A 25806-nucleotide genomic window follows, 5' to 3' on the forward strand; every position below is an offset into this window, starting at 1 on the left:
TGCTGCGCCGTTCCTTAGTAATACCGGTTTTTACCAGTATGTAAATTAGTTCTCTGGCAGCGATGGGGGTGGGCCCCAGCGCTGAAAATGCGATGAGGGCGTCCCCACGGCTGCCCGAGAACAGGATCCTGCGCCGCCTCTATCTTCTGCTGGATCCTCCCCTTCTTTCTTCTGACGCCTGCGCAGTTGGCTCTGCCACTGAGACACTAGTAGAGCCGACTGCGGCTCGGAACTATGGCCGCGCATGCACAGTCGGCTCTACTAGTGTCAGAGCCGACAGAGGTGAAGCCGCCGAAGAAAGAAGGGGAGGATCCAGCAGAAGATAGAGGCGGTGCAGGATCGTGTTCTCTGGCAGCCGTGGGGACGCCCTCATCGCATTTTCAGCGCTAGGGCCCACCGCCATCGCTGCCAGAGAACTAATTTACATACCGGTAAAAACCGGTATTACTAAGGAACGGCGCGGCGGAGATCCCATCTAAAGGTAAGAGACGAATAGCCTTTCTAAAGGCTATTCCGACGTGTTAGCGACAGAAAAAAGATTTTTAATGGTAGAATCCTTTTAAAGGGGCTCTGTCATTGAGAAAAGTCATTTTTAAAGGGAGAGCCCCACATATGCATGAATAACCTTTAAAAAGGCCATTCAGGCACCGCTAAATTATATTTACGCGCGTAATACATTGAAAGCAATAGGGAAAAAAGCCTCCCACTGATTTCAATGGGGAGCGCACGTATGCCGGCTCCCATTCAAGTCAATGGGAGCTGCTATTTACGCACTCATTCTGAACGTGTTTTTACGATCAGAATGAGCGCAGCGTAACTCCGTGTGAAGGCTCCCTAACAATAACTGTGTGTGTACCCATACCGTCTCCTAGCACAGACACAGAAGTTTGAAGCCACCGCCAGAAGAAGACCCGTTCCTGAAGAAGATGGAGGCGGCGCTGGAGAGTTCTCTCGCAGCATTGGGGACGCCTCCAGTGCTGTTTGCACGCTGGGGACCGCCCCCAGTGCTGCGAGAGAACTAATTTGCATACCAACGAAAACCGGATTATATACCGAACAGCGGCGTGGAGAAGACATCTAAAAGTAGGAGAAGAATAGTCTTTCTTAAGGCTATTCCGACGTGGTAGGCAGAAAAAAATTGAGTTTTAATGATAGAATCCCTTTAAGTGTCAGATCATAACAAAATGGCAGCTCGGGGGGGTGGGGGGGCAATACTGACATCCTGCAAAGAAACTCAAGCAGAAACTATCCAAAAACTCACAAATTTAATGGATGCAAAAATTGTGACGCTGATAGTAAAGAAGGGGTCTATGTTAACATGGAAGGTTAGGTTCACATGTCAGAGTCAAGTCCGCCGCAGATTACAGTCTTATCCAAAAGTTTTGAGAATGACACAAATCTTCTATTTTCACATGATCTGCTGCCCTCTGGTTTTTATGTGTTTGTCAGATGTTTTTTTTTATCACATACAGAAATATAATTGCAATCATATTATGAGTAACAAAAGCTTATATTGACAGTTAGAATGAGTTAATGCAGCATTGCAATATTTGCAGTGTTGCCCCTTCTTCTTCAGGACCTCTGCAATTCTCCCTGGCATGCTCTCAATCAACTTCTGGACCAAATCCTGACTGATAGCAGTCCATTCTTGCACAATCAATGCTTGCATTTTATCAGAATTTGTAGGTTTTTGTTTGTCCACCCGTCTCTTGATGATTGACCAATTGATGATTAAGATCTGGGGAGTTTCCAGGCCATGGACCCAAAATCTCTGTTTTGTTCCCTGAGCCATTTAGTTATCACCTTTGCTTTATGGCAAGGTGCTCCATCATGCTGGAAAAGGCATTGTTGATCGCCAAACTGCTCTTGGACGGTTGGGAGAAGTTGATCTTGGAGGACATTCTGGTCCCATTCTTTATTCATGGCTGTGTTTTTAGGCAAGACTTGAGAGAGCCGATTCCCTTGGCTGAGAAGTAACCCCACACATGAATGGTTTCAGGATGCTTTACAGTTGGCATGAGACAAGACTGGTGGTAGCGCTCACCTCGTCTTCTCCGAATAAGCTGCTTTCCAGATGTCCCAAACAATCAAAAAGGGGATTCATCAGAGAAAATGACTTTACCCCAGTCCTCAGCAGTCCACTCCCTGTACCTTTTGCAGAATATCAGTCTGTCCCTGATGTTTTTTTCTGGAGAGAAGTGGCTTCTTTGCTGCCCTCCTTGAGACCAGGCCTTGCTCCAAGAGTCTCCGCCTCACAGTGTGTGCAGATGCACTCACACCTGCCTGCTGCCATTCCTGAGCAAGCTCTGCACTGCTGGTAGCTCGATCCCGCAACTGAAACACTTTTAAGAGTCGGTCCTGCCACTTGCTGGTCTTTCTTGGGCGCCCTGGAGCCTTTTTGCCAACAATGGAACCTCTCTCCTTGAAGTTCTTGATGATGCGATAGATTGTTGACTGAGGTGCAATCTTTCTAGCTGCGATACTCTTCCCTGTTAGGCCATTTTTGTGCAGTGCAATGATGACTGCACGTGTTTCTTTAGAGATAACCATGGTTAACAGAAGAGAAACAATGATGCCGAGCACCAGCCTCCTTTTAAAATGTCCAGTGGTGTCATTCTTACTTAATCATGACAGATTGATCTCCAGCCCTGTCCTCATCAACACCCACACCTGTGTTAATGGAGCAATCACTGAAACGATGTTAGCTGGTCCTTTTAAGGCAGGGCTGCAATGATGTTGAAATGTGTTTTGGGGATAAAGTTCATTTTCTAGGCAAATATTGACTTTGCAAGTAATTGCTGTTAAGCTGATCACTCTTTATAACATTCTGGAGTATATGCAAATTGCCATTAGAAAAACTGAAGCAGTAGACTTTGTAAAAATTTATATTTGTATCGTTCTCAAAACTTTTGGCTATGACTGTACACCCACAATCGACAGACAATATAGTCCTGCACAGAGTCTAAGGTGACCGCTGTTTTAGCAGACAGCTCCCCGTCTCCCCCAGGAGACCCGAATGGCAGAGAACCCAGCGCTAGTGTGACTGTGTATCAAATTAACTTTGTCTGTTAATTTGTTTTTGATTGAAATAGCTCTTGATTTCAGTAAATGTGACGTCTTAACCCCTTTAAGCAAAATCATGTACATGTATGTAATTAGATGTGAGGGGCTAAATGGAGAGGGGACGTCAGAACATCATTGTGATCAATTGCCATGACAGCCAGGAGCCTAGTGAAGGCTCTTCGGCCTGTCCTTTCAATAGTCCTATTACACTCTGCCATCCACGCTCCGTATATCTGTACACTAGTCTGTTACTGATCTCTCTGTATACTAGTCTGTTACTGATCTCTCTGTTATTGATCGCTCTATATACTATTCTGTTACTGATCTCTGTATACTATTCTGTTATTGATCTCTCTGTATACTATTTAGATACTGATCGCTCTGTATTGCTGTATACTATTCTGTTACTGATCTCTCTGTATACTATTCTGTTACTGATCTCTCTGTATACTATTCTGTCACTGATCTCTCTGTATACTATTCTGTCACTGATCTCTCTGTATACTATTCTGTCACTGATCTTTCTGTATACTATTCTGTTACTGATCTCTCTGTATACTATTCTGTCACTGATCTATCTGTATACTATTCTGTTACTGATCTCTCTGTATACTATTCTGTTACTGATCTCTCTGTATACTATTTTGTCACTGATCTCTCTGTATACTATTCTGTCACTGATCTCTCTGTATACTATTTTGTCACTGATCTCTCTGTATACTATTCTGTCACTGATCTTTCTGTATACTATTCTGTTACTGATCTCTCTGTATACTATTCTGTCACTGATCTCTCTGTATACTATTCTGTTATTGATCGCTCTGTATACTATTCTGTTACTGATCTCTGTATACTATTCTGTTATTGATCTCTCTGTATACTATTTAGATACTGATCGCTCTGTATTGCTGTATACTATTCTGTTACTGATCTCTCTGTATACTATTCTGTTACTGATCTCTCTGTATACTATTCTGTTACTGATCTCTCTGTATACTATTTTGTCACTGATCTCTCTGTATACTATTCTGTTACTGATCTCTCTGTATACTATTCTGTCACTGATCTCTCTGTATACTATTTTGTCACTGATCTCTCTGTATACTATTCTGTCACTGATCTCTCTGTATACTATTCTGTTACTGATCTCTCTGTATACTATTCTGTCACTGATCTCTCTGTATACTATTCTGTTATTGATCGCTCTGTATACTATTCTGTCACTGATCTCTCTGTATACTATTCTGTTATTGATTGTTATGTATATCTGTATACTATTCTTTTTTTTTTTGTAGATTGTGAGCCCTAGATAGAGCTCACAATGTACATTTTTTCCCTATCAGTATGTCTTTTTGGAATATGGGATGGAAATCCATGCAAACACGGGGAGAACATACAAACTCCTTGCAGGTAGTTTTCTGCCCTTGGTGGGATTTGAACACCAGGACTCCAGCGCTGCAGTGCTAACCACTCAGCCACCGTGTGGTCCCATCTGTATACTATTCTGTCACTGATCTCTCTGTATACTATTCTGTCACTGATCTCTCTGTATACTATTTTGTTATTGATGGCTCTGTATTGCTGTATACTATTCTGTTATTGATCGCTCTGTATTTCTGTATACTATTCTGTTATTGATCGCTCTGTATATCTATATACTATTCTGTTACTGATCTCTCTGTATACTATTCTGTCATTGATCTCTCTGTATACTATTCTGTTACTGATCTCTCTGTATACTATTCTGTCACTGATCTCTCTGTATACTATTCTGTTACTGATCTCTCTGTATACTATTCTGTCATTGATCTCTCTGTATACTATTCTGTTACTGATCTCTCTGTATACTATTCTGTCACTGATCTCTCTGTATACTATTCTGTCACTGATCTCTCTGTATACTATTCTGTCACTGATCTCTCTGTATACTATTCTGTCACTGATCTCTCTGTATACTATTCTGTTACTGATCTCTCTGTATACTATTCTGTCACTGATCTCTCTGTATACTATTCTGTTACTGATATTTCTGTATACTATTCTGCCACTGATCTCTCTGTATACTAATCTGTTATTGATCGCTCTGTATTTCTGTATACTATTCTGTTACTGATCTCTCTGTATACTATTCTGTTACTAATCTCTCTGTATACTATTCTGTTATTGATCGCTCTGTATTTCAGATTTACTTTTTTCAATGTATTAAAATTTGGAAAAAAAAAAGATATAATATTGGATAAGCCGCAAATATACTCAGCTGCAGAATATTGGGAACATGTCATTTTTACCACAAGTACAAACACCATCAACACGAAAGCCATAAGAAAATTGCCACATTGTGTTTTTTTCCCAGTTCCGTCCATTTTTCTCAGGTTTCTAGTACATTACACAGTATATTGAATAGTACCATTATGAAGTACAAGTTATCCCTCCAATATAAGCCCTCCTATGGCTCTGCGAATGGAAAAATAAACAGGTTATGATTTTTGGAAGGCAGGGAGTAAAAAACAAAAATGCAGAATAAGGAGGGCAGTACAGAGCTTAGGGGCTACAAAAGTAAGGAAATAACAGACAGGGAAATGTGCAGAAACAGAAAAATTATACAAAATTCCAAGTGGTAAAGCCCTCAGGGACACGGCATGTACCTACAGTACATCCTATTGGATTTGATCCCAAAGCGATGTCACTGTCTTGTGAACAGAGGGTCATTGTACTCTAGAGGGTCGTGGTGTCTTCTCCTCCCCAGGTCAGCCCACGAGGAGGTCACCTCTGCACTTCTTCACACTGCCACTACTTTAACCAGAAATGGTGACCTGTTGTATAAAATGTCTCCGACTCCACATGGGAGAAGCGACCCTGACAAGTGTCCTCTTATACGTTACATTGTGATCGTCAGGTAGGAACCAGAGGTTGTAGTGAACAAAAAGGAAGCCTAGGGATGCCCGGGGTATCGCCTTGTCACATCTACCCGCTAATCTCTGACATGACTGCTCTTTTAACAGCCGATCATGTTACATGACTACCCCTCTAAGCTCTCATACAGTCACATGACTACTCCAGTGATCCATCAGCCAGTCATGTGACTGCCAATCTGATCCCTCATCCAGTCACATGACTACCCCTCTGATCCCTTATCCAGTCACATGACTGTCCCACTGATCCCTCATACAGTCACATGACTATCCCAGTGGTCCCACCTCCAGTCACATGATTGATCCTCTGATTTTTTTTGACATCTCCACATGATGACCTTATGACTAACCCTTTGACCCATGACCCTATTACGTGATAGTCCTGTCACAGAATTAACCCTATAAAACCTGACCTTGTCCCATGATTAACCCTAAAATCCCTTCTTCTGTCACATGACCTATCACACCTTTACATCATTTTACACGTTTCATGAGATTTTTGTAGGGCAAAGTAAAATATGGCGGGAGAAGGTGTGAGGTGGAGAAAAACGGCCGCAAGAGGGCGTGTCTTTGTGGGCGGGGGTAGACGAGCTGACTGACGTCACGTGTTAAAATCAAAAGACAGAACGAGAACCAGGCTGTTACCATGGCAACACGTACGCGGCAACGTCACTCCGCCGGCTGAATGACGTCACACGTCGGACGCCACCGAAAATCCGCAGAGACCTCCCGAGAGGACGAGAGACGTCAAGAGACATCGGAAGAGATGCCGTATAAACCTAAGAAAGAGAAGGTGAGAGACGCCTGTGTGCAGACAGAGACTGAGAGAGACAGAGACAGCTCCTTTATCGGGGAGAGAGACAGACAGACAGAGACAGCTCCCTGAGAGAGAGATCCATTATCAGAGAGACAGAGACCGCTTCATACTGTGTGTGAGAGAGATTGTTCTATACTGATATAGAGAAAGAGGCAGCGCCATAATGACTGACAGAGAGAGACAGCAACATAATGAGAAAGACAGCTCCATATTGAGTGAGAGAGACAGCTTTATAATGATAGACAGCGCCACAATAATGGAGAGGAAGAGAAATACAGCTCTGTACTGATACAGAGAGAAAGAGACGGCTCCATACTGAGAGAGACAACACCATGATGATATAGACGGCTCCATACTGACTGAGAGAGGGATAGATGTATACTGAGAGAGAGAGAGACAGCACCATGATGATATAGACGGCTCCATACTGACTGAGAGAGGGATAGATGTATACTGAGAGAGAGAGAGACAGCACCATGATGATATAGACGGCTCCATACTGACTGAGAGAGGGATAGATGTATACTGAGAGAGACAACACCATGATGATATAGACCGCTCCATACTGACTGAGAGAGGGATAGATGTATACTGAGACAGCTCCACAATAATGGAGAGGAAGAGATACAACTCTATACTGAGACATAGAGAAAGAGACGGCTCCATATTGAGATAGACAGTTGTATACTGATACGGAGAGAAAGAGACAGCTCCATACTGACAGAGGGAGAGACCGCACCATGATGATATAAATGGCTCCATACTGACTGAGAGAGAGACAGCTCCATACTGAGAGAGAGAGAGGCAACACCATGATGATATAGACCGCTCCATACTGACTGAGAGAGGCATAGATGCATACTGAGACAGCTCCACAATAATGGAGAGGAAGAGATGCAACTCTATACTGAGACATAAAGAAAGAGACGGCTCCATATCGAGATAGACAGTTGTATACTGATACGGAGAGAAAGAGACAGCTCCATACTGACAGAGGGAGAGACCGCACCAGAATGAGAGAGATCTCCATACTGAGTGAGACAGCTCAATACTGATACAGAAAAAAAAGAGATGGCTCCATACCAAATGGGACAGTTTTGTATTGAAAGAGACAGCTTAATACAAGTGCTCCACACTGACATAGGAGGAGAGGGACAAAGAGACCTACAGCTCCATGCTGAGAGAGATAGCTATATACTGAGGCCTAGGGAGAGATGACATGATAGTGACAGAGAGGCTCGATAACAGGGCACAGGGCAGCACTTCAATTACTTATTTAGGTTCACCAAGGGAACCAACTAAACTCCCAAAAGTGTTAACTTGGAAAAAAAATTTTATGATGTCACATCAAAAAAAAAAAAAAAAAAAAAAAAGGAGGTGACAAGTGTGATGTGTATGACCGGGACAAGAGACTACATCACAACAGAGGAAGGGAGAGAGGTCAATAGTGACAGAGAGAGAGTGGAGCGTCTATAGGGAGTGTCGGCTCGGCCCTGACTGAGAGATTACCATTTTATCATAAGATAGACATGTGTTTATCCCAGAGACAGTGCCGTGCTGATAGAGAAGGCTGGGCATCCAAAGACATAGAGACAGCTCTGTACTGACAGAGACGTCTTTGTATCCTGAGAGACCGCTCCACACTGACAGAGCTGGAGAGAGACAGCTCCATCCGGACAGAAAAGACTGTGTTTTCAGAAAGCGAGAGCACCAAACTGCCAGAGACAGCTGTGTGACGTTCCTCCTTCTTCTGGACTAGGAGCCGGTCAAGGTGTCTGCGGGCAGAGGTGTAGTGAAGAACGGTAAAGATGGAGGAGGAGGCGGTGGCGGTGGCGGTGGTGGTGGTGGTGGCACAGCTGAGGAGGTGAGTGCTGAGTGCCCATGTCAGTGCTGGCGCTTTCTAGCTGATGTCTCTCACATCTGACTGTCTCACTCTGTGATGTCATAGCGTTGTGTTGCGGCACATTCATCGGCTTCCTGGTGTTCAAGCCATAAAAAGTCATAATTGTTTGCACAAAATCATGTATGTTTTTTTTTTTTTTTTTTTTTCGGTAGATTGTGAGCCCCACAAAGGAGGGTGTGATAAGGGTGTGCGGGGGGCGGGGCTATGGGGCTGCAGCCCAATTAGGGATCACAATGTAGGTTTTTTTTTTCCTATCAGTCTTTGGAGTGTGGGAGGAAATCCACGCAAACACAGGGAGCACATGCAAACTCCTTGCAGATATTGTACCTGGTGGGATTTGAACCCAGGACTCCAGCGCTGTAAGGCTGCAGTGCTAACTGAGCCACCGTGTTGCCCCTTGATTTTTTTGATTTTTTTTTTTAAATTGGCATTGTCTTTGCCGTTTTCCTGAAAAGAGGGCGTGATGAAGGTGTGCAGGGGGTGGGGCTATGGGAACCATCAGATTTACCATTATGTACACCGGTAATCTGTTAACCCGCTACAAGCCCCATTGTGATTGGTTGGAGAATGTGAGTGGGATCATCTCCTAGTGGAGCAATAACAAAACCTGTCCCCACCCACTGACTCAAGATTTGTAAGATGACGCTGCTGTATGTTCGGTGGGTCCCGAGGAGTCTCTTGAGAATGACGGGCTGCCGCTCTGTTTGTCCCATGGGTGGTGGCAGCCGCTCCTTTAGGTATAGGTTGGAATTCGAATGGGGCAAATTGGTATATTAGCACTATGACCCCCTCATTCTCAAGATTGTTGGGGGTCCCAGGGTTCGAACTACCCCCTACATGATAGGGATGGCCTATCCCAGCAGAATACCCCTTTAAAGCTCTCCCATAGTGGAGAAGATCTAAAGGATCGTCCAAAAATGCCAGAACCTTCTGGAGCTAAAACAAAGGAAGTTGTCGGTGATTCCCCCCCCAATACTTTACTTTATTCAATCCTTACTTCCCATGTTAAGTCTTCTATATAATTCCTTGTATCACATCAGATGATTCCTATATGATCGGCCAGACGATCCTCTCTCTGACTCTTCGGCCTCTTTCTCTGATTTATAGTGAGATTCAGAGGAGGAAGGGAAACTTAGAGTGTAAGGCCGCGTGTGCAGCCCGTGTTCTGATATGATATTTATAGAGCAGGGCCTAGGAAAAAAAAATGAGAACAGAACGAAGCATCGGAAGAGCCGCAGTCTGCACACACAGTCCTGTGCATGAGACCTTGGGGTATGTTCACATGGTGTAATTTGATGCTGATTTTATGGTGAATTCTGCCTGTATAATAAGTGGCCTGTTCGATGTTGTGACAATTTCCATAACTAATTCAGCCTCAGAACCCATGGAGCGTGTCACTCTGCTGTAAGTAGAGGGGCAGGTCGTGGGGGTGCTGTAAGTAGAGGGGCGGGTCCATGGTGCTGTAAGTAGAGGGGCGTGTCGTGGGGGTGCTGTAAGTAGAGGGGCGTGTCGTGGGGGTGCTGTAAGTAGAGGGGCAGGTCGTGGGGGTGCTGTAAGTAGAGGGGCAGGTCGTGGGGGTGCTGTAAGTAGAGGGGCGGGTCCATGGTGCTGTAAGTAGAGGGGCGTGTCGTGGGGGTGCTGTAAGTAGAGGGGCGTGTCGTGGGGGTGCTGTAAGTAGAGGGGCGGGTCCATGGTGCTGTAAGTAGAGGGGCGTGTCGTGGGGGTGCTGTAAGTAGAGGGGCGTGTCGTGGGGGTGCTGTAAGTAGAGGGGTGTGTCGTGGGGGTGCTGTAAGTAGAGGGGCGTGTCCATGGTGCTGTAAGTAGAGGGGCGTGTCCATGGTGCTGTAAGTAGAGGAGCGTGTCCATGGCGGTGCTGTATCGAGGGGCGTGTCGTGTCAGTGCTGTAAGTAGAAGGGCGTGTCAGTGGGGGTGCTGTAAGTAGAAGGGCGTGTCGGTGGGGGTGCTGTAAGTAGAGGGGCGTGTCCATGGTGCTGTAAGTAGAGGAGTATGTCCATGGTCCTGTAAGTAGAGGGGTGTGTCCACGGGGATGCTGTAAGTAGAGGGGCGTGTCAGTGCTGTAAAGGGGCGTGTCCATGGCGGTGCTGTAAGTAGAGGGTCGTGTCGTGTTAGTGCTGTAAGTAGAGGGTCGTGTCGTGTTAGTGCTGTAAGTAGAGGGGCGTGTCAGTGCTGTAAGTAGAAGGGCGTGTCGGTGGGGGTGCTGTAAGTAGAGGGTTGTGTCGTGTTAGTGCTGTAAGTAGAGGGGCGTGTCGGTGCTGTAAGTAGGGGGGCGTGTCGGTGCTGTAAGTAGGGGGGAGGGTGTTTCAAGCTGTAAGTAGGGGGACGTGTCAGTGCTGTAAGTAGAGGGGCATTTCATGCTGTAAGGGGAGGCGTGTCCATGCTGTAAGTTAAGGGGTGTGTTGGTTCTGTAGGTTGGGGGTGTTTCATGCTGTAAGGGGGGGCACGTCGGTGCTGCAAGTAGAGGGACGTGACGGTAGGGGCGCTGTAAGTAGACGGGCGTGTCGGTAGGGACGTGGGGGAGCTGTAAGTAGAGGGGCGTGTCGGTGGGGGTGCTGTAAGTAGGGGGGCGTGTCCATGGTGCTGGTGGGGGTAGTGTCGGTGAAGGACGCTGTGAGTAAGGGGGCGTTTCATGTTGTAATTAGAGGGGCGTGTCGGTGCTGTATGGAGATATACTATTTTTTTTTTTTTTTTTTTTTTTTTTTTTATAAACCTCCTGGGTTTCTGCTCAAGACATTCAGTATTCTGTGTTTTGTTGCTTCCTGACCATAAATTACCATGTATACTCTACCCTTACTGACTGAATCGTCCTCTGAGGTTGCAGGTAGGTGGTCCCAGGGGTAGATCCTGAGGTCTGATGTGTGTAAGATGTTGTGTGAGGCACTGGCTGACCGGGTGTATTTTTCATGTCTAAAGGCTCAACAGGGTGTGAACAAGCGGCCCAGCCCCAGTGCTCCGCCTCCAACCCAGCTAAACAAGATCCAATATGGCGGTGGAGGGCAAGTGGTGAAGCGGGAGCGGAGGCAGAGTTCATCCAGATTCAGTCTGAGCAAGAACAGAGAACTCCATAAACTCCCACCTCTGAAAGGTAAGACCCCCATTGTGTATCACTGCGGCTGTCAAACAAGACATAGCAGGCCATGACATCACTGACATGAGAGGGGGGACCATGACGGGACAGCAGAGAATTGATGTTAGGTTGATGTGTCTTATTTTTTGTTTTACCGCCACCCCTGACCTTCCCTAAATCCTGGACAACCCCTGTAAAGCTGCTCACCGTTTTGTCACTTCCCTTTCTCTCCGCAGATTGCCCTCCCGGGGAGGAGCGGGAGACCCTGTTTGTTCAGAAGATTCGCCAGTGCGGTGTCCTTTTCGATTTTGTGTCCGATCCTCTCAGTGACTTAAAATACAAGGAGGTGAAGAGAGCGGCGCTCAGTGAGATGGTGGAGTACATCACCCACAGCCGCGATGTGCTGACCGACTGCATCTACCCCGAGGCTGTGCATATGGTGAGACCCTGCTCCGATCCTCTCTTCCTTCTTATTGTAAATTATCAGCAGCACAGAGCATTTCAGGAGCGATCTGTGCGGTATTGTATGCTCAGCTCTGACGTTTCTGTTTTGTCCTGTACAGTTTTCAGTGAATTTATTCCGGCCACTTCCGCCCTCCTCTAACCCCAGTGGAGCAGAGTTTGACCCGGAGGAGGACGAGCCTACACTAGAGGCCGCGTGGCCCCATCTACAGGTAACGGCGGTTTTCCCTATTTCCCCCATTCTAAGTCATACTGTTCCCATGTCATGGGGGGTGCGAGGGGCAGGACTGTGTGTGGTGTTTGTTATGTGGGTATCGCCCCATGGCAGGCTTGTGTCTTCTAGGGTTCGGTCTCCTCAGCCCCTTGGATACGACGTTTACTTACAGTTTGTATTTTCTCTCCTTCCGCAGCTGGTTTACGAGTTTTTCCTCCGATTTCTCGAGTCTCCCGACTTTCAACCTAATGTGGCAAAGAAATACATCGACCAGAAATTTGTGCTGTCGGTAAGTGGTTACGATGTGTGTCAGCGTGTGCGATGTGATGGAGACCCCCATGTGTGACGCGTGTCCTCTTCATGTGTCTCCTCAGCTCCTGGATCTGTTTGACAGTGAAGATCCCCGAGAGCGAGACTTCTTGAAGACAATTCTGCATCGCATCTATGGAAAGTTCCTGGGGTTGCGAGCGTACATGAGGCGGCACATTAATAATATCTTCTACAGGTGGGATCCCCATAGTTGTAAGGGTGACCTCTGTGTTGTCATGTGGACAATTTAAAGAAAAGTGTTGCAGCCGCTCATGGTGACCCGTCCGCTCCCCGCTGCCATTTTTCATCAGCATTATGATTGGTTGTCGTAGGAATCGCCTCAACTTTTCATTTGCTCTAGTTTGGGTGAAACTGAATTCATAGACTTCAAGGATGATGACCGTGGTGGATGTGGGTGATGTCATCAGGGGTGAATGTGGGTAATGTGATGTCATCAGGGGTGGATGGGGATGATGTCATCAGGAGTGGGTGTTGTCATCAGGGGTGAGTCCGGGTGATGTCATCAGGGGTGGATGGGGATGATGTCATCAGGGGTGAATGTGGATAATGTGATCTCATCAGGGGTGGATGCGGGTGATGTCATCAGGGGTGGATGTGGGTGATGTGATGTCATCTGAGGTGGATTGGGATGATGTCATCACTGGTGGGTGTGGTTATAACCTTTGATTTGTCTTTTCCTAGGTTTATTTATGAGACGGAACATCACAATGGAATCGCTGAACTTCTGGAGATTCTTGGCAGGTATGTATGTGTGTATAGATGATGGGGGTGATGGTCTCTCCACAACTCCGCTCCTCAGTTCTTTCCCCTGGCCAGTGTCTTCAGTGATGGCCTGCGATTATTTGGGCACTGCTCCCCAGATGACCCCATGTATTGTGAACTCTATTTGATGACCTTTCCCATTCACTTTCTCCTTTCAGCATTATTAATGGCTTCGCACTTCCCCTTAAAGAAGAGCACAAGATGTTTCTGATCAGAGTCCTGTTACCTCTGCACAAGGCCAAGTCCCTGAGCGTCTACCACCCGCAGGTAATATTCATGTGCTGCTCCAGGCCCAGACTGTAGGGGCGCAGTAGGGAACATTGTGGCTTCTTGTAATTGCTGCATGTGATCATGTGTGTGTCCTGTCAGGGAACTGGGTGATGATGTCACAAAATTTGTACTTGTTTGTCACTTTTTGGGGGAGATAATGGGGTGCTCTGTATCATATTGGCTTGAGAGGAAAACCCCTTCCAGTTTTCCCACTGGTACAGCCAGCCACTATTGGTCTCGTAGCCCAATTCCCCAGCCATGTGACACGTCTGCCTCTCCATCCCTCCAGCCATGTGACTTGTGTGACTGCAGCCATTGCCTCCTCCTGGCTCTGTAACCTCCTTTTGTCTCGCTCTCTCCTTGCAGCTGGCGTACTGTGTGGTGCAGTTTTTGGAGAAGGACAGTACCCTGACAGAACCGGTGAGTAATCTACTGTCATGATAATACCGTGTCCTCCCTCTGTGACTCCTCTGGTTTTACATATCGGGATGTAGTAAAAACCTTTGTTCCTTAGAAAGTCTTAGGGTAAGTTCGCACTACGTAAAAGGTTTCCGCTGTGTGACTTTTCCACGCGGCTAGCCGCAACAGGATGCTTATGCAGTGCACCGGTATCCCGCTCCAGATTAGGCCCGAATGAATGGATCTAATCAGGAGTAAGTCTCGAGCCGCGGACGGCCCGACTAACTCAGCCACAGGATCTGCGGGAAGATAGGGCATGCCGCTCTTTTTACCGCTAGCGGGAAAAAAAGCGAATGACTCCCATTGAAATGAATGGGAGACGTTTTTGCAGGTGGATTTTGAGGTGGATTCCGCGTCAAAATCCACCTGCAAAAAAACTCCTTGTGAACATACCCTGAGAAGCTACACAATGATGAAAGTTGCATGCGGTTCTTCGATCTGCACAGTCACATGACTCTGTATTGGTTTTGTCCCTCAGGTCATCTCTGGACTCCTGCGCTTCTGGCCTCGCACTCACAGCCCCAAGGAGGTCATGTTCTTGAATGAACTAGAAGAGATTTTAGATGTGATGGAGCCTTCAGAATTTACCAAGATCATGGAGCCCCTGTTCAGGCAGCTGGCGCAGTGTGTTTCCAGCCCCCACTTCCAGGTAGGTTGTTCCTTTATACACTTACTATCACTATAAGCGTATAATGTGGTCCCACAGTCTGTTGCAGGATGCTGTCACAAAGCCTGTCTGTCAGCTCAGTCTGTCCTTGGATGGGGCTGTCACAACATGTGGGGCAGCCTGTGATTGTGTGAGGTCGAACAATTTGTAGAACCGATTGAGAGTGGATGGTGGTGACACAGCATGAGGGTAGTGCAGTCTCACATTCAATGGGGGTATGTTTTTAAAGAGGACCTTTCACCACGTGGGGCACATGCGGTTTTATACACCGCTAGAGAGCCGACCGTGCACTGAATTCAACGCATTGTTGGTTTTCACGATCTCTGTCCCAGGTGAAGATCTAACAGTCCCGTTACCGTAGCTCTTCACCGTCAGAAGGGCGTTCCTGACAGTCAGTCAGGAACGCCCTTCCTCATAGCAGCACCTATGGCGCTGTACTGTAAGAGCGGGGAGGAACGCCCCCCTCCCCTCCGTCTATGGACGAGTACTATCAGGAGGGGAGGAGATGTTCCTCACCACTCTCACAGTACAGCGCTATAGGCACTGCTATGCGGTAAGGCCTTCCTGACTGACTGTCAGGAACGCCCTTCTGACTGTGAAGAGCTACAGTACCGGCACCGATAGCTCTTCACCGGAGGCACAGATTCAGCGCAGTGTCTGCTTTCTAGCGGTATATAAAACCGCATATGCCCCAAGTGATGAAAGGTTCTCTTTAAGATTGGCATTTTATACTCCGTGTTTCCTTTTTACAGGTGGCAGAGCGAGCACTTTACTACTGGAATAATGAGTATATCCTGAGCTTGATGAGTGACAACGCTGCGCAGATTCTACCAATCATGTTCCCATCGCTGTACCGCAACTCCAAGAACCACTGGAACAAGTAAGTGAGAGAGAGAAGCTGAAGTGTCCCAGTTCTCTGGAGGCCTCTTTATTTCCTACTCTGTCCCTGTGTTAGGTCTCCTTGTCCAGTGGTTTATCTTCTCTGTGTTAGGTCTCCTTGTCCAGTGGTTTATCTTCTCTGTGTTGGGTCTCCTTGTCCGGTGGTTTATCTTCTCTGTGTTGGGTCTCCTTGTCCGGTGGTTTATCTTCTCTGTGTTGGGCTTGTTGTCCGTTGGTTTGTTTATTTTTGTCTCGGTCATCTGGTGGCTTTTCCTCTCTGCTTTGTTCTCCATTTCTGGTCTTTCATCCTGTGTTAAGTTCGTTTTCTGGTGATTTATCTTCTGTTTGTCGCGCTCCTCTCTGCTAGTTTATTTTCTACCAGTCTGCGACTCTCTAAACTTGGGCATTTATTTGAGGCTAGAAAGTTCTTCTCAGTAAAGGCTTTCACCACTGACCTCAGGGTCTCCTTTGTGTCTTCACTGGCGCTGACGTGTCTTGAGCTTCTTGTTCTCTTATAAAGCGTGCACGGTGCTGACTCCTCAGCCTTGGAAGCTCGTAACTTGAGATGTACGGACGGCTTGGCGGATTTGCAACTTTGACATAGTATCTACATGGCGTGTGATGATGAATATAGATCGGTCTCAAGAAATTGTTATTCTTATTGGTGTTAAGAAAAGGATTTGTGATATGTAGTTTGTGTGTCTACGTGTCGTGTAGGACTTGTATGTGTGTCTAGTAGAGATGAGCGAATAGTATTTGATCGAATACTCGTATCGGTCGAATACCACACAGGAAAATTCCATTGAATTCAATTCAAAAACCTCCTCGCGCTCCTCGTCCTGCTACTTCCTGAACTTGGAGGATCCAGTGTGTCGAACTTTGGTTTCCATGTAAACCGGAACAACAGTCCCGTTTTTTCCCATAGACTATAATGGTATTCGATATTCAATCGAATACTACTCGCTCATCTCTAGTGTCTACATGTCTTGTAGGACTTGTATGTGTGTCTGTGTCGTGTAGGACTTGTATGTGTGTCTGTGATTCTTGTAAAGTTGTGACACGTCAGCTCTTTACAATGTCTTAAATGTAGGCTTGTGAGTCTTATAGCTATGTGTGTTCTTGCAGGACTATACACGGACTGATCTACAACGCCCTGAAACTCTTCATGGAGATGAATCAGAAGCTCTTTGACGACTGCACCCAGCAGTACAAGGCCGAGAAGCAGAGGTCTGCAGCTTTGTCTGTTATGAGTGAAGTGTAGGGAAATTGTGGGAGGAGATAGCGGAGACTTCCGAGTATCCTCTCTTAAAAGAGTATTCCAGGCTTATCAATTGATGACCTATTCTTAGAATAGCTCATCAGCTGAAGGTCGGTGGTGGTCCGACATCTGAGACCCCCGCCAGTGAACTGACTATCATTTGAAAGAGCTAAAAACCAAGGACTGTGCCAAACAGCAGCTGCGTTTTGGTCATATGACCGGTCACATGTCCTGTGAATCAGATCCAGTGCTTCAAACAGGTGTCAGGCCCCGCTGATCTTCAATTGATGACCTGTCCTTAACCCCTTCGCGCCGACAGCATTTTTTTGAGTTTCGATTTTCATTTTTGACTCCCCTCCTTCCAAACCTCATAACTTTTTTTTTTTTATTTTTCCACTCTCAGAGCCATATGAGATCTTAAAGGGGTATTCCCATAACCCTTGTTCACCAACCTGCAGGCTGTGTGCTCTCTTCACTTCCTGGTTTTCTCTGCACATTGGGATTTCACTTGCTCTGCTATCTGCTATGTTTGCAGTTAGTAATGACATATTGTCTGTACGTACAGAGGTAATGGACTCCCTATCTCAGCCCTTATCAGATAAGTGGAAGAGCTAAAAAATAGACAGCACAGTATTCTCGAAGCTCTCACCTCCCCCCTCCCCTATCTGAGGAGCTCTGTTACTTGTCAGACATAAACAGCTCAGAGCTGCTGCTGAGCACTCAGCCCCTCCCCCCCCCCCCCCCCTGAGAGCTGTCACTTGGGGACTGAGCAGATAAGCCCAGTGGCCATAGAAAATAAAGTGTAAACAATGAAGTGAATAAATTAAGATAGCGGCCAAACAAAGCAGTATTGATAAAGCAATGTATTTAGGAAAAGTCTTAAAGGGACTCTATCAGCAAAATCATGCTGATAGAGCCCACATATGCGTGAATAGCCTGTAAAAAGACTATTCAGGCACCGTAAATGTTATATTAAACTACCCCCCCTAAATTTAAATCCACATAAACTATCAGTATAGATAGGATGCTTTTGCTTTTCATGGGACAACCCCTTTAATGTTTGCAGTACAAATTTTTCTTCAAGGTACTACCGTTATTTATTCTGTATAATGTCCTGGGAAAATGGGAAAAAATCAGAATGGGGATTTGAAGAAAACCTGCATTTGTGCGACTTTCTTATGGGCTTTGTTTTTACAGCGTTCACTGTGCAGCCAAAATGACATGTCACCTGTATTCTGTTTCGTTACGATTTCGGGGATACCAAATTTCTATGGTTTTATTTACATTTTAACTCTTTAATAAAAATCCAAAACTGTGCCAAAATTTTTTCTATAAGTCACCATATTCTGACACCCGTAACTTTTTTATACTTCTGTGTACGAGGCCATAGGGCGTCTTTTTTTGCGGGGTTGGGTGTTCTATTTAGTTCTAACATTTTGGGGAATTGATATTGCTTTGATCACTTTTTGATCACATTTTTATCAGAGGCAAAACAGTGAAAAAACAGCGGTTTGGCACTTTTGACTTTTTTTCCTGCCTGTATAGGAAAAATATTTGTATAGATTTGTAGAGCGGGCGATTTCGGACACGGGGATACTTAATATGTATGTTTCACTGTATTGAAGTACTTTTATATGTGTTCTAGGGAAAGGGGGGTGATTTGAAATTTTATTTTTAATAATTTTTTTTTTTTAAATTTGTATGCATGTACTAGACCCCCCTAGAGGTCTTGAACCCCAGGGGGTCTGATCACTAATGCAATACATTACAATGCTAATGCATTGCAAAAACCCAGCTCTTCTATTACAGGCTACGGAGAGTAGCCTGCAATAGAATCCATTGAATGACAGGCTGGGGAGCCTTCACCAGACTCCCCACTGTCATGACAACACAATCCCGGCCCCGGAGCTTGCTTCGGGTGTCGGCAACTTCCGGCAAAATGGTTGCCGCCTGGAAAATAGCGCCTCGGTCAGCTTAGACCTAGGCGCCAAAGGGGTTAATGCAAGCACCGACTGGGGACATTAGCGCTGGGTGTCTACTGTGTAAAACAGTAGACACCGGACATCTATGGTGGCTGCCCGGCTCCCGAGCAGCCGCCATGTTTAAACATCCGGCATGTGCCATACTAGTACGGTGGATGTCGGGAAGGGGTTAAGGATAAGTGATAAATTTATAAGCCAGAAAACCCCTCTAAATTCCCCCCTATAACAAGTGAGAAGTCAGTGAAGCCGCTGATTCTGATGCGATCGGCCGACCTTCTTATGGGTATGGCAGATGATTGGGGTCAGGAAGGATTAGGCATGTTTAATTTCATTAGTCAAGATTTTTTTTGGAGCTTGAAGCCCCTTCAGAGGATATTGGCAACAATCTGCTCTTCTCTCTCCATTAAAACACATGCACACTTAGCAACCCAGCATGCATGTGTTTTGGGGAGTCAGGGGGAATAACTGACATTCAAATCCTCCTGGATTTGATGGAGGGGCCGAGGTGCAGCAGTTCTGGCGAGTTTCCTGCACATTCTTCTATATCTCATTCTCCAGGGGGAAGATCCGAGGAAGAGAACGAGCAGAAATGTGGAATCGGATTGAAGAAATGGCGCGGCTAAATCCCCAGGTAGACATGTATTGCGTGCAGCTCGTGTGCTTTGTCTCCCGATGGTTTTCAGGTCTGGAGGAGTCTCTCACCCAGTTTTTCTCTCTCTCTCTCTCTGTCTCGTCGCCTCCTCAGTACACAATGTTTAATTCTCCTCCTGCTCTCAGCCTGATCTGCTCCATGGAGACAGACACCCCTACCGCTGAGGATATTCAGATCCTAAAGAAGACAATGGAGACTGAGGCTGTGCAGGTGAAGAACCACAGCTACCCTTCATGGCCCCATACACACTCTCATTCTGCCCCTCACAGCCATCACCAATCCTCAGAAAGGCCAAAATCTTTCCCTTAAAGGAGTTGTACCAACTTTAGAAGTTATTCCCGGTCGATGGGGTAGATTATCGGTAGAGTCTGAATATAGGGGTCCAGTTCTCTCATCCTGATGGAGCTGCAAGCCAAGCATGCACCCATCCACTCCCTCCATTTTCTAGGGATCTGTGGGGCCCCAGTAGTAATAGTTGGTACAACACCTCTAAGACCTGACATGTTAACAGTCTCTAGTATGGAGCATTGTTCTGAGCTTGTGACGTTGTACAGATACCGCCATTGTAGTATATGCTTAGTCCTAGTGACAGTCACCAATATTGCTGATTCTTATGATTGACAGTCAGTGAGTCTGATGGATTCCTCAGGCAGATTGTTCGGTTAGCAGACGTCATTCCCACCTCCCCTAAACTGAATGTTGGTTCTTTCTTCACCTCTTATGTTACTCTCTAATCTGTCTGGTGCTGACAGGTGACTGTTGTAGTTGGCTATGACTGGTGATGACTAGAGATGAGCGAATAGTATTCGATCGAATACCTCGCTCCCATAGGAATGTGTGTAAGCAGCCGAACACCAAGGGGTTAAGAGCAGTGAATATTCGATGTGCTTAACCACTTGGTGCTCGGCCGCTTACACGCATTCCTATGGGAGCGAGGTATTCGATTGAATACTATTCGCTCATCTCTAGTGATGACCTATGACCTGTGATGGTTCTAGTTGATTGACTGATGATGACTAGCCTCAGGTTAATGCAGACAGGTGATGGTTGTAGTTGGATGATGGACTATGACTGGCTACAGACTGGTGGTGACGGTTGTAGTTGGATGATGGACTATGACTACAAACTGGTGGTGACAGTTGTTGTCGGGTGATGGACTATGACTGGCTACAGACTGAGGGTGATGGTTGTAGTCGGGTGATGGACTATGACTGGCTACAGACTGATGGTGATGGTTATAGTCGGGTGACGGACTATGACTGGCTACAGACTGATGGTGACGGTTGTAGTCGGGTGATGGACTATGACTGGCTACAGACTGATGGTGACGGTTGTAGTCGGGTGATGGACTATGACTGGCTACAGACTGATGGTTGTAGTCGGGTGACGGACTATGACTGGCTACAGACTGATGGTGACGGTTGTAGTCGGGTGATGGACTATGACTGGCTACAGACTGATGGTTATAGTCGGGTGACGGACTATGACTGGCTACAGACTGGTGACGGTTGTAGTCGGGTGATGGACTATGACTGGCTACAGACTGATGGTGATGGTTATAGTCGGGTGACGGACTATGACTGGCTACAGACTGATGGTGATGGTTATAGTCGGGTGACGGACTATGACTGGCTACAGACTGATGGTGATGGTTATAGTCGGGTGACGGACTATGACTGGCTACAGACTGATGGTGATGGTTATAGTCGGGTGACGGACTATGACTGGCTACAGACTGATGGTGACGGTTGTAGTCGGGTGATGGACTATGACTGGCTACAGACTGATGGTGACGGTTGTTGTCGGGTGATGGACTATGACTGGCTACAGACTGAGGGTGATGGTTGTAGTCGGGTGACGGACTATGACTGGCTACAGACTGATGGTGACGGTTGTAGTCGGGTGATGGACTATGACTGGCTACAGACTGATGGTGACGGTTATAGTCGGGTGACGGACTATGACTGGCTACAGACTGATGGTTGTAGTCGGGTGACGGACTATGACTGGCTACAGACTGATGGTGACGGACTATGACTGGCTACAGACTGATGGTGACGGACTATGACTGGCTACAGACTGATGGTGACGGACTATGACTGGCTACAGACTGATGGTGACGGACTATGACTGGCTACAGACTGATGGTGACGGACTATGACTGGCTACAGACTGATGGTGACGGACTATGACTGGCTACAGACTGATGGTGACGGACTATGACTGGCTACAGACTGATGGTGACCTACTATGACTGGCTACAGACTGGTGGTGACAGGCGACTATTGTAGTCAGTTGCTGGTGAGTGGCCACAGTCCTGGTTTTGCTTTTTCTTTGTACATAGCAGCCTCCTGTCCTTCCTCATCTTCATCTTCTCATCCTTATACTGTTTGCATCCAGTTGATTTATGAAGGAGTTTTCACCATAACCCCACCTCATTGTGTCCTTGTGACCCCCCCTCCCTCCCCCCATGTGCCTCCTGGCACTGCCGTCTGTATCTTGGATTTGGAAGTTCTAGAATCTCCCTACATGAGAATCAGTATTGTGCTTGTGGTGATGGCTGTATAAGGACATGTTCACATCTGCATTGTTCATAGGGATTACATGGACTATCATGGAGTCAGTTGGGTATTCGATGCTTTTGTGCTTGCCGGACTCTATCCAGAATTTTAGAGGGATTCTGCTTCCGAGGCTTCACTGCAGTTGTGAACATGGTCTTAATACAGACCGCTCATAGTCCGCTCACTGTGCAGAATGTGTCTGCTTCACCAGCGGCTGCGTGTCCCGTCAGGCTCTGTTCACATCATGTTTGGTGCTCGTAATGTAAACCTTTAGTACTGTGCAAAAGTTTTAGGCAGATGTGGTGATGGGGAAATGGTGCAAATTAAAGGACTCCTATGGTTGGATACCCTCTTTTCTGACTAACACGTAGGAATAGCCTTAAGAAAGACTATTCTTCCCCTACTTTTAGATGTCTTCTCCACGCCGCTGTTTGGTAGAAATCCCGGTTTTCTTCTGTATGCAAATGAGTTCTATTGCAGCACTGGGGGTGGTCCACAGCGCTCAAACAGCACGGGGGGCGTCCCCAATGCTGCAAGAGAGCTCTCCAGCGACGCCTCTATCTTCTTCTGGAACGCCCTCTCCCTGTGTCTTCTTCCGTCCTGGGTTTGAATCTTCTAGGCCTCAGACAGAGCCGACTGCGCATGCCGGGGCCACAAGAAAATGGCCGCTTACACCAGCTTACTTCTAGGCATGCGCAGTCAGTTCTGCCTGAGGCCTTGAAGATTGAAACCCAGGACGGAAGAAGACACAGGGAGAGGGTGTTCCAGAAGAAGATGGATGCGTCGCTGGAGATTTCTCTCGCAGAATTGGGGACCACCCCCAGCGCTGCGAGAGAACTCCTCTGTGTACCGAAGAAAACCTGGATTTTTACCGACCGGTGGCGTGGAGAAGACCTCTAAAGTTAGGAGAAGAAAAGTCTTTCTTAAGGCTATTCCTACTTGTTAGTCAGAGATAAAGGGTATCTAATGATAGGATCCCTTTAAGAATACTTTCAGAAATGTGGATGAAGAAAAGAGAAATGTAAATCCCGTCAGTATTCGGTGCGACCTTTGTCCTGCCTTGAACTTTTGCACTGTATTGTAGAACCCCATACAACCGGTATATACTAGAAGTATCCTATGGTGTATACAGGTGCGGCCAGTGTTGGCACCTTTTCCATTCCCATGAGTCTAGTGATGGAGGAATCAACTATAATGTGAACAGAGCCCTAAAACCACAACCCTTCCACTCTGAGTAGTTCTGGCCCTGTCTACTGTCCCCCCATGGTCACCCGTGTCTTTCTGTTCTCCTCCAGGTGCCGCGTACTTCTCCTCAGGAGCAGATGCTCCTTAGCAAGAAATCCGAACTTCCGCAGGATATTTACACCATCAGAGCGCTGGAGTCCCACAAGAGAGCAGAGGAGTATTTGAGTAGCAGCAAGGAGACCCTCTGACCCCCTGCGATCAGGGACATTATGACATCCTGCCACCCTGGACATGAGAGAAAGGGGGCTCCACCCTCCCATGACACCAGTCTATGACCAGGAGGTCCTCCGGTCTCATCGGATTAGTCTGGAGACGCCACTCATGAAGCTCCATCCATCTTAATCTGTTCTTAAACTTTTTATACTTCAACGTCATGAACATTCACACACAGGACAAGCACCGCAGGACGTACGGGGGCCGGAGCGGTCACCCTCCTTTCTTGGCCATGCATGCAAGACACTCATTAGAATTCTGCATTTCTGGAACGTTCTTAATGCTTCAGAACCTGAAGAGGTTTCGTAAGTCCCAAAGCGGTCATGTCCTCGCTCATGGTGAAGGCCGCTGCTCCGACGTCTGCAAGGGCAAAACTGCAAAAGCCACAGCCGGACGCCTGTAGAAACCCTGAGCACTCCATAAGTGATCTGCCTGAGACTGTCCCGGGTGTTCAGCCTCCTTTCCCTTTCTCAATTCTCTTGGTCCTCACTCAAAACTTGTGATCCTGGGCCTGGTCACATCCGGGGTGAGGCCACGTGGCTGTGTGGATTGACGAAGGGGAGATATTGGCTCATTGTCTCTTAGGAAAGAAATAATAAATAATACAAATCATTAAAACTGACTTAAAGTGTTATAAAGTCATGTGACTGAGTATAGACAGGCCCATATACGCTAGACCACTGTATACAGCTACACAACTGGTCTTGACATCCCATTTAGTAACTAGCCAGTCAAATTTTGTTAAAGACAACCGTCCTCCAACTGGAGCTTGTTTCATGATTTAATAGCCACCCTTCCACTAATTCCAGCACAGTTGGAAGTTTTTCTCTAGTCCTCACCGTTCCTGAACAAACAGTACTGTTAGTTTCAGAGTCTGATATGTAACTAGACTCCCTAATAACCAGTGGGTGGTGTCAGACAGACAAAAGTGGGAAGAGGGGTGTGACTCAGCTCTGACACAGTCTGCTTCTGATTGGTGCTCTGAGTCACGCCAACCCTCCCCCCGCGCCTGATGTCACCCACTGGACATTAGGGAAATTATCATATCAGACACAAAAACTAACCACCAATTGCTCAGGAACAGTGGGGGCCAGAGGAAAAATTCCAGCTGCACAAGAATTGGTGGAGGAGCAGATATTGATAGAGGTGCTTTTAAGTCTTTGAACTGATTGAGAGTACGACAGGGCCAAGATTAGGTGTTAATGGTGAATTTACTGTGTAGGGGGCAGCACCGAGTCAGCAAATAAGAGGGCAGGTGAAGTTATATAGATGAGCAAATAAATACATATATATTATATATGACAAGAGGGAACGGGCACCTATGGATATACTGAAACACGTAATCCAGTGCCAGAATCTGTGAGAGGTGGATCTACAAGAGCACTGACTTAGCTCTGCACCTATATGGGGGAGGACCAGGGACCGACCAGGCCAAGAACTGGATACAGGTAAGGGATAAGCAGAGGTATGTGCTGTATGGAACCAGAACTACCTGTGTAGCCTGTGGGTCATCTGATCTTAACCCAGACCCCCACGTAGCTCCGCCTCCTCTCTGGTTTTCATAGGTAGTTATGGCATGCCAGCCCCCATAGCATACATAGCACAGGTATCTAGTAGTGAAAACAGGAGAGAAGGTGGAGTCAAGTGGGGGCTCCAATCATGTGACCTCATGTCAGAACCCCCTAGGCACGCCATCTAAAACCCCCAGAGGCAGTAAGACTAAAGACTCTCAGGCAACCCCTTTAAGTCCTGTAAGTTGCTCAGTGTGGCCTCGATCAGCTCGAGATCTGTAGAATTTATCGCTGTTGCCATTGTGCCTTCTATTCCTCACACTGTACCTGACCAGTTTGGGGGGGGGGGGGGGGGGGGGTAGTATCCTGCTGACAGAGGCCACCGCTGCCATAGTGTGTGTGTGTGTGTGTGTGTGTGTGTGTCAGTATAATGTTTAGGTAGGTGTCAAAGGAATGTCTATTGATGGTTAATGAGAAACACACTGCCGTGGATCACTCTGTTTCTTTCTATAGGGCAGCCTGAAGCCACCTGCCAGGTAGGTGAGGCCCCCGGACGTCCAC

At 46.7% G+C, this 25806-nt stretch overlaps 1 protein-coding gene across 3 annotated transcripts; it reads left to right on the forward strand.

Annotated features, from left to right (window-relative positions):
- Positions 1-6599: 6599 nt before the first annotated feature.
- On the forward strand, positions 6600-24352 carry PPP2R5D (protein phosphatase 2 regulatory subunit B'delta). 3 transcript variants are annotated; one of them, XM_075267259.1, is made up of 16 exons: positions 6600-6768; positions 8552-8656; positions 11627-11798; positions 12017-12219; positions 12344-12454; positions 12653-12745; positions 12831-12961; positions 13468-13527; positions 13707-13815; positions 14185-14238; positions 14756-14926; positions 15697-15824; positions 16949-17050; positions 19622-19694; positions 19809-19925; positions 23572-24352. In XM_075267259.1, the coding sequence occupies exons 1-16, from the start codon at positions 6661-6663 to the stop codon at positions 23707-23709; spliced, it is 1875 nt and encodes a 624-aa protein (XP_075123360.1). In that variant the 5' UTR covers positions 6600-6660; the 3' UTR covers positions 23710-24352. The 3 variants fall into 3 exon arrangements, with proteins under 3 accessions (XP_075123360.1, XP_075123361.1, XP_075123363.1); XM_075267260.1 differs by lacking the exon at positions 19809-19925; XM_075267262.1 differs by lacking the exons at positions 6600-6768; positions 8552-8656 and adding an exon at positions 10080-10099.
- Positions 24353-25806: the final 1454 nt, after the last annotated feature.

Source organism: Leptodactylus fuscus, chromosome 3 (assembly GCF_031893055.1).
Source record: "Leptodactylus fuscus isolate aLepFus1 chromosome 3, aLepFus1.hap2, whole genome shotgun sequence".
Taxonomy (NCBI): Eukaryota; Metazoa; Chordata; class Amphibia; order Anura; family Leptodactylidae; genus Leptodactylus; species Leptodactylus fuscus.